Consider the following 9,467-nt stretch of genomic DNA (forward strand, 5'->3'; position numbering starts at 1 on the left):
AGGCAGGGCTACACAATAAAACTGTGTTCCCCATGCCCTCTAAGGCAGCCAGAGTAGCAGGGAAGAGGCAAAGGGATAAGTAATCCTGTCCCTTCCTCAGCAGCCAGAAGGAGGGAAATAGAGAACTGCAATTTTGTGCTGCGGTTGCAAAGGCCATTTTGTCACCCAGGTGCCAAGGCCTGAGTCAGTGATCAGATGTTTGCACCATGACGTTGCACCAATCTGTGAGGAGGCTGTGCTGTGACTAAAGGAAATCTCTGGATGCTCAGCTACAGCTGGTGTGTGACTCCTTGAAGCTTAGGTCAGTGATAAAGAGGCTCTCTCCAGGAGCTATAAATATTGTCACACAGGTGTAATTTTGCTGGATACATGTGTCAGAGTTGCTGTTCCACCAGAGCAACTTCATCTATAAATGTAAGCCTCGACTAAGAGAAGTTGGCTTTCACAGCAGGATAAATAGCAAGAGACATGCCTCTAATTGCACATCAGCAGAACTGATCCTTCAAGGATATTGGCTGGTACAAAGTACAGGAATAGGATGTCTCAGGAGTCAAACTGCATGGCAATGTACCAGTCTAGAGTGAGCCTGCAAGGGATCACCTGGGCAGTCCTGCCAATCCAGGGGAAATCTGGTGGAGGTCCAAACCTGCTCCCTAGTCGGCAGCACAGAGCATGCCTCTTTGGGATTTGCACTTTGCTGGATGTCAGCTGCGTGGGGCTGGGATTGGCTTCGTGGTCCTCCTCCTTCCTTTGAGAAAGACCCATGTGCATGCTCCTGGGCATGGGGGAGAACAGTGAATGTGCCACGTGGACATAAAACATGAGTCTCCTTCCAGCCCTTTCCTGGGATGGTGATACCATCATCATCATTTTACAGGGGAATTGAGGTGTGAGGGCCTCTGAGCAGCAGAGCCAGATAGGACTTGGTCTCTGAGCCTCAGCCTGATGCACAGTCCTGGACCATGCAGTCTGTGCCCTTTGCATCTTCCTTTCTGAGCCCCCACTCAAAAGTCCCTGTGTGGCCCTGAGCAGGCATTTTCTTCAGCAGCAGGGAGAAGGGCAATCATCAGATGCACCAGAACAGACATTTCATCCTGAATGTGTTGAACTGCAAATCCAGAGGAGCCCTGCTTCGCCCCTGACACACTGTCCCGTGCAGTGTGCAGTGCTTTCCAGACAGCCATCTGGCCAGCTCTAACCAGCGTCAGGCTGGTCCAATATTGCCTGGAGCCCTACCAGGATAGCTGCACACACATCTGCACAGCAGCAATCAGTGCAGGGTAAGGAAAAGCAGCTCCTGGTACTGTGCAATACAACATGTGACAAAAGGCCTCATATCCAACCCTCAACTTTTGGGTATCTCTGAGTGGGATCTTCACCTCTTACAAAGCCTTAAAGGTACATTTAAGGTGGGCAGGAGCACATGCAAAGGGAGGTCCAGACCCTCCTTCATCCCCCTCTTCTTTGGGAGACAGCTAAACTGAAGGATGTGTTGAATTTATTTAAGAAATACCATGACTCCATTTTCTTCAAGAAGCTCATTCCAAAGAACCTCGTGATGCTGCCATCCTGGCACCTGCCCAGCCCTAATCGGAAAAGTAAATCCAATACTTTCTCAATCACACAAAACTTGCTGAAGCTAATGGCTGTTTGCTGAATAAAGAAGAAGTGAAATGATATAAAAGCCCTGAAATTGAATTCTTTTTTTGCTGTCTTATGCCAGTAGCTCCTATAATACTTTACAGTCAGACAGTGATACAAATGGGGGGAGTGTTAGTCATCCACATGCAGGTCAGAGAGCTGGGAGCAGAACCAAGCCCTCAAGTCAAGTTGGGCTTCTCCCTTCATTTACCCCATCTGCCTCAGTAACGTGAGATCACTGATGTGTGGAGACCTAAACCCCCAGGGCACTAGCAGGATTAGCTCATATTTGAGAACTCTGCACGAAAGCAGAGTATTATTTATCAACGTAGGCTGTAAAACTTGCTGACACTATGTAGATTCCCAGATAGCTTAACTATGAAGAGATGAAATTCTTTCTGGTCCTCAAAAATCAGAGGTGAGAGTGCAGCATTTCAGCACACAGAATCCACAGTGAAGCCTGTTATTAGTTAGGATTGGCCTGAAGATGGAGGCAGAGAAAATTAGTTTTGAAAACAAAGATTTATGCCTTTCCAAAACCAACTCCATACCTTTCTTGTGCTTCTATGAGTAGCTTGTTTTTTCATTTATAAGCCCATTTACCTCAGAAGGCAAATTAGTACATCAACCCCAGGTGGCAAACATTGTTTACGTAGGTGAAGAGCTTACAAGCATATGGGAATATCTGAATAGTTTGGAACAAACATCCAATTAACGCCAAGGCAGTTCTCTTCATGCTCTCCACCTGTTGCAGCTTAGGGATAAATGTATGTACCAGGGCTGTTCTTGAGAAATCCAGAGAAGATGACTGCACAAGCACGGTTCCCAATAGCGACTTGTGTTTTAGAAGGAAGGCTCCAGTTGCTGGAGCTCACAGTGGGGATGCGCAGGCTGTATCTCTGCCTGGGGTCTCATGCTGCAGGGCTATCTCATTTCTGGGGCTCCCATTGAAAGCTTGGCTGGGGACAACATGGGCTGGGTTAAACTGAGGACTTCCAATGGTCTCTCCAAACCTGGCACCTCCAAAGTATAGTTTTTAATAAGCTGGTGATTTTTTTTCCTAATGATGTGCATTGATTACACAGATTTTGATTTCTGAGTCCATGAAGAGGGAAAAAAAAATCCCATTGTTCTCACAAGCAAGCTTGGGCTCATTAGATGTTTCAAATAGCTCTAGTGTAACATGCTGAACAAATTTAGATTTGTTCTCAAGATGCTGGAGAATAACAAATTCTCCCATCCTAACATTCCCCTACCAATACTGGAAACCTGATTTCATACCCCATCAGAGGTCAGGAACAAAAATAAGTCAAGTGACCAACTCCACAAACTATAGATCCCAACACTTCTACCTCATCACATTAAAAAAAAAAATCAACATGAATGATGAGAGAAAAGCTACCTGCAAGAATGTGCTTAAGTTGAGGATCAGTGGTGCTACATAAGTAGGAAACAAGGATAGCAAGGAAAGCAGCAGGATCAGACTTAAGTACGCTAACAGAGTCAGTGGAAGCCTGCACAAACCCTGCTGTAATCTACCCTGAGGTCCCATCCTTGCCTGCACGTGTATAGTGACCTGGAATTCCCCGGCCCAGGAGACACAACTTACCTCATGGTGTACAGGAGGGTGCCATTGTCCACCAGGCGCAGCAGCTTGTTGGGTGTTGTCATGTTATGGGCGACAGATTTCTTCCCGTTGTGGAAGAAGGTATCAGGAGTCCAGATCTTACTGGCCAGCAGGTTGTTCAGGGGAAGTATTTTCATGGGACCATCAAACTTCAGCCTTTCATCTCTCCAGGACTGCCGGAAAAAGACATCAATAGTGTATTCCTTTGTGGAGAAAGGAGAGAAAAATAAGTCTTGTTTTACTCAGTTCTACATTGCAAACAAGATGCTTCAAGAAATGGTAAATATCTTTGGTCATTGAGCATACTGTGTTTTGGCACACCTTGACTGGCATGAAGTGTGATGCAACAAGAAGTAGGGATTAACGGCAGTGGAGAAATCTATGGACAATAGAGGCATTTACCACATTTTGTATAATGACTTACATATGTTGCCAAAATTTGTGTTTCTGTGTTTCTGACCACTGCAGACAAGCTGCAATACAGCATACGGTGGCCAGTGACCAGTCCTGGGGTAGCCCTGCTGCACTACCACCTTTATCCAGTTTCAGGGGAGGGAATCATTGTGTGCAGCTACATGGGAATTTAAAAAGGCAAAAATAAAGTTCCTGGAGACGGAATTTGGCCAGGATACTGGTAATTATACCCCGAGTCATAAAAAAATAAAGAAATAAAGTTCTATGACATTGTCTTAATGTTATTTTTTTCCACAGGCCACTTTTCTAAAAGCATTGAATCAAAGACCTCACAAACTTGCATTACAAGATCCTATAACTTTCTTTTCTTTTTATTCTTCCTCCTTTTTCCTATTTTTCCCTTTGTTTCTTTTCTTTTTTCTTTTTTTTTTTTCTTTCAGCTAGTGTAGAAATCCATTTCCTAGGCCAAATTTTAGTTGGGGCAATTAGAAGTCATCTCTTTGAACACCTGCAGCCAGGGCCAGCTCCTCACTCGGTGTGTGCAGCCTCAGAAACCACTTGACCAAGCAGCAAAGGCCACCCCAAGGCAAAATTAAATCAATCTGCCCGGTGTCTGGCATAAGGGACTGCTGTTCCCTGTGACCTGAGCCACCCTGTGTCCTCTGAGGGTCCATGCCACTTGAGGGAAAATCTTCAGCCCGTCAGCATGAGCTGCACCACCGCTCACCTCTACAATACTCACCTCGTGCTAACGAAGGATCTCATTAGCTCACGAGGCTTTCAGAGAGAGACAAGGACTTTGGAAAATCTGTCTGTCCCAGCTGTTCTTCCCCTGCCGTTGCAGACTCATAATCTTTATATACAGGTTCCTGGAGGCTGCAGGACCAACTAAACTTATTATTGTGAGTGATTTCTTTCCTGCAGCTCTTCTCAGCAGCATTTAAAGCTGCTGCGCGTCAGTTTCCTATAGGTCATAGAAATTCCTACAGGTTTTGCACCAGATGGCGGCTGAATGAAAGCATCTTGGTAAAGAAATTCATCCCTACTCCCTGGCCAGAGAGCCACTCCTGCTCAAATATGAAGTTTCTGGAGCCTGGCTGGGGGAAGGAAAATGAAGATCCTACATTCCCACAGGCTCTGCCCTGTACAAGATATTCTGCCCCTTCATGGAAGTCATCTTCACTTTGTGATTTTAAGCTCAGTAAAGGGATAAAACCAAAGGAATGAGCCTGTGTGGAGTTCCAGGAGCTAGGTTTGGGAAAAGTCCTTATCAGAAGAAGAGCTATCTTATTCAGAATTCCCTGTTCCTATTAAAAAAACAAAGAAAGAAGCAAAACTTTTATAACAACTTCCCAGGCCATGTTTTCCTTCTTTTACACTAAGGAATCATTCCTGAATAAAAGAGAAATCACGTTCAGATTCTTCCCCTCTTTTCTGTACTTCTTTCCATGAGACCATCATTTCCAAGTCACCCCTTCCAAGGAACACACTTAGTTCTACCTTATGTCCTTCTCTGCCTTATAGAAGTGACTGAAAACAACGAGACTGAGTCTGTCTCCAGAGTCCATCCACCAAAGCATGAAGCTCCCTTGAAGTTTTGGGTTTTTTCCCAATTTACTGGGGACTGAGGCAAAGCTGCAAGAGCTCACTACCAAAGACTCAGGTGTATGTCAGGTCCTATCAGGCTCTACTTTCCAAACCAAACTGAAAGACAGATTAGAAGTCCCTTGGAGCATCTCAGGGAAAAGGTCTACACATCCTCCTCCACACTTTGTAACCAGCTGCTCTCTTCCACTTTCCACAGCAGCTTTACCTACCTCTCTTCCATCATCATAATTACAGTTTCTGTCTGCATCAAGATGCGCAAGAGCGGCTTTCCATTGCAATGAGTAATGCCTGTGGGAGGGATGGGAGCAAGATCATCAGGCAGATGTGAGTGGGGAAGGAGGGACTTGCTCACTCCCGAGATGAAAGGAACCACCACAGAGGAGCAGGCTCTCCCCACACTTCCCAAGGAGATGAGGTTTCTCTCTCTCACATTTCTGTGTGCGTTTAGCGCCAGAACGGCACACTAAAACACATTCGCTATGCATTTGTAAAATACATGGAACTAAAGCACGTGAAGGGGAAAGAATTTATTATTCTTTAACTGTCTTCCTAATTTTAAATTCATTTTGTCAAATCACATTGCAGAGAATACCTTCCTCTTTTCAATACCTCATATTTCTTCTTCACAGTTCATTATACACACTCCCTTAATCAAATATGCTCCACCTTCGAAGTAATTATCAGATACTCCCCAAGGGCTAAGATTGCTGAATATATTATGGGTCTCCGCTGCGGTAGGAAAGCAAGCGAGATAGAGAGAGAACTCAGATGAGATTAATGCTCTTGGTTACGCTGACATCAAGTTAACTTCTAACCCTGGAGGGAGTGGTCTTTCCAAATCAACATGGGGTCGTGTGATGGGGCTAGTAGCTCAATGAAATACGCAGAATTTATTCTCCCTCAACTCCTCTGCTTGCTAGCACAGGACTGTCCGTGGGGCAGCTGAAGAGATGTTCATAGCCGTGTCAGCACAGAAAATGAAACTCTCCCAGCTCTGGAGGTGCAGCAAGAGCCGCAGGACATGGCTCCTTCCTGACCCAGCTAGTGAGAGCAATGCCTGCTCCCTCTCCTGAGGTGGGCTCTCTCCAAGGCCAGGACTGCCCACCACTGGCCTGGGCTATGCCAGCACCAGGTCACCTCTGGGAATGGATGCCCAGGAGGGTCTAAGTCCTGAATGCATGACTGTCCTCACGTGGCACTCCTGAAATGTTGAGCAACCATCAACGGCCAACTCTCCTCTGTTGCGCCTGGGTGTGTGTGGAATACAAGCTGTAAGAAACGCTGTTGGAAAGTTCACTATTAATTATGCTCCACAGTCCTGTTTTAATTAGAAGACAAACTGTTGTGGGAATACAAGCCTAAATTCAGACCTCAGGCCTTTTCATTAATAATTTTCCCTGAACATGTCAAAATATTGCAATCAGTTCACTCTTTTTGGTTTTTTTTTCTTTTTTGCCTCCCTTCTTGTTCAAGCAGTAAGGACAGTTTGACAGTGAACTGTTCTCTTCTGGCACTACCACCAGAACAGGCCAGATTCTGGGCATCCTCCCCTCTTCCCAGGGAGCGCCCTCCTTCCTCCACACACAGTCAGGTCAAGGAAAACTGGCTACCGTAAAGGTGTTTGTCAAGGCATGTAATGGGTGGAGCACGCTACATACATGGTAGGTCTTGGTCCTGTGGGCAGATCTCCTCATTTCATTAGGTTGCACTTGCAGGGAAAAGAAGACCCTAAAGCCTGCAGTGTGCTTGAGCGGTGCAAAGGCATCGACCCTCCAAGGCTGCATTATCATTCTAAAAGCCCATATGCACATGAGAAACAACCCCTGTCTACCACCCGTGCTGAGATCTCCTTGGCCTGCGAGAAGATGATGAGGCACGCTCACGCCTGGGCAGGCAGCTGAGATGCTTGCTTGTGTTCTTGTCATTTAGGAAAATCCCACTTTTGCCCAGATTGTCTGGGGATGAGGGTGGGACATGTCCACTGTGGCTGCAGGAGAAGCCACCCCTCCCCGTGAGGCAACGAGGCAGTGGCACCTACCATATCTGTGTCCGAGACAGGGCCGAAACTGGTCACGTAAATGTCTGTCTTGACTTCAGTTACGCTGTCTAGGACAAAAAAAAAAAAAAAAAAAAGGAAAAAACAGTTAGAAAACTGGATTTGCTTGTACAGGGAAGCGTTTGGGTTTTGTTATGTGGTGGTTTTTCCCACCCGGCACCTCCCTGGCGAGCCCTCGGCAAGCTGGCATCGCGCACACTGCTGTGCCCTGAACAATGGCTACTTGTAGTTGGGCAAATTCATCTCTGATGTAGCTCTGCTGCTTCCCACATTTATACCGAGGATGAATATGTCCTGCACAGCTAGACAATACTTATTTACAAAATGTATGCAGCTACATGATACAAAACGTGGTACAGATCCACACGTTTTCAATACAGAGGTAAGCCCTGATGCTTTGAAACTCCTTTTAATCTGAAATCCCTTTGTGTCTCCCAGCCTGATAAACAACCTAGCAACGTTCCACTAGTTTTAGGAAACCCTGGGTTTGTTACAGCTTCAGGCTTATCTGTATGTAAAAAGAATCAGTATTCTGATTGCCTTTTACTGCCATCATGCCTGCTGTTCTCCTAAGTGCCTCGCTCTTGTCAAGTGGCGGCTCTTGCAAAGCTGCTGCTTGCCTGCTTCACATGCTTCCCTGCATCCCAGGTTGTGCTGCCCTCGTGGATGCTGAACAGCAACCTTACTGCCCCAGTAAAACCATGGAGCCCCAGTTCCTGCCCTGAGCCCTAAAACCCAGGGGCAATCTTAATCGCATGCCTCCAGGTAAACTGAAGTGCTTTGCAGAACACAGCCACCAGCATATGTGCCAAACAGCACATAGAGCTCTCATTCTTGTCTTCATTACGGCTTTGGCATGTTTCCTAATGAAATCTCTATACTGCTGTCCCATTTTGCAGGGAAATCAAGGCACAGTGATTTGCCAGATTCATGGTCCTAGACTCTGTCCACTTGGTTGTAGTGAAAAAAATATGGATGAGGTGCCTTGAGTTTAGCACTATGTTACCATAAATCCTCACCACTTTAAGGATAGATCATGCCATTGTGCTCCTTTTGTATGGCATTAGCTGGCTCAGAGCTGCTTTCCCAATGAAAGAACGCAATTTAGAGCCCCAAAGAAGAGTTCATGTTTTATGCACAGTACCCCGTTTTGGTCACTGCAGCAGCTTTGCAAGTAGCCTGGATGGTCCATTGCTCAATTCAGTTATGGAAATCCTTCTGTCCCCTGACAGTTATTTTGCAGTACTATGAAGCTTAGTTTTGTGTTTCAAAGTTTTGTATCCAAAAATAAGATAATGCATTCTGGCAGGGTTTTCTCCTTAATGGCTAAAATATATGTATACGTGTCTTTTGATATTATGACTGGAAAGCTTCTGACGCAGCCTGTGGCTGATATTATTGTGCTATATAAGTAACCCTTGATCTCATCTCGATGCAATAAAAAGAAGGTTAAAGAGGAATATGTTTGCAGTACACTTTCTGAAACACCCAGAAGCCAACAAGACATCATCCTGAACAAAATTAGTTACTTCTGTAAGACTTAAATGCTGTGGGTATTCTCTCCGTCTCCCTCCAAACAAGTCCTCAAATGAGATTCACAGCAGAGAAGAACATTTAATGAAGCGAGGCTCTTCCCACTAACATATGTGGCAAGAGAAAGCTAATTATGTTTTAGAGAAAACACAAACTCCCTCCCCCTAAAAAAAAACCCGGGATAATAATTTACAGCCATGGTTATCGGATCAGGATGCATGGCTGCCCATGGCCAGTGAAGCCAGCCCTTGTGAGATGCAGAATGAATTGCCCCCTGCACCTGAGGGGGCAGAGGCACAGCAGTCCACGGAAGGACTCATACTTTACCACGTGATCCTCGGGGATCAGGCAGAAGGGAAGGGATTCAGGAAGTGATGAGGAGGTAAAAAGGCAGAGCTGTTTTGGACACCTTTTGATATGATCCTGGTATCTTTACCTGAGCCTTTATGTTCTTATCATGCTGTAACCTGGATGTCACAGAGCTCCAGAGACCCCTTCCCATCCCTTCAATCTACTTGCAAATCCAATCAAAGATAATAGTATTAATAACCACTATTAATTTATTAATATTCATAATTTAATAATATT

At 45.5% G+C, this 9,467-nt stretch overlaps 1 protein-coding gene across 1 annotated transcript in view; it reads right to left on the bottom strand.

The window, feature by feature from the left end:
• GABRA3 (gamma-aminobutyric acid (GABA) A receptor, alpha 3) overlaps nucleotides 1-7,536 on the bottom strand; it is a 30,918-nt gene extending 23,382 nt beyond the window's left edge. Inside the window, exons 1-3 of the mRNA XM_009701212.1 lie at nucleotides 7,500-7,536; nucleotides 7,329-7,396; nucleotides 3,251-3,471 (exon numbers count right to left, since the gene is read on the bottom strand). Of these exons, the coding sequence (XP_009699514.1) occupies nucleotides 3,251-3,471; nucleotides 7,329-7,396; nucleotides 7,500-7,536 (326 nt within the window). The remainder of the gene's footprint in view (nucleotides 1-3,250; nucleotides 3,472-7,328; nucleotides 7,397-7,499) is intronic.
• Between the last annotated feature and the right edge of the window lie 1,931 nt (nucleotides 7,537-9,467).

Source organism: Cariama cristata, unplaced genomic scaffold (genome assembly GCF_000690535.1).
Source record: "Cariama cristata isolate BGI_N322 unplaced genomic scaffold, ASM69053v1 scaffold14465, whole genome shotgun sequence".
In the NCBI taxonomy this organism is placed as follows: domain Eukaryota; kingdom Metazoa; phylum Chordata; class Aves; order Cariamiformes; family Cariamidae; genus Cariama; species Cariama cristata.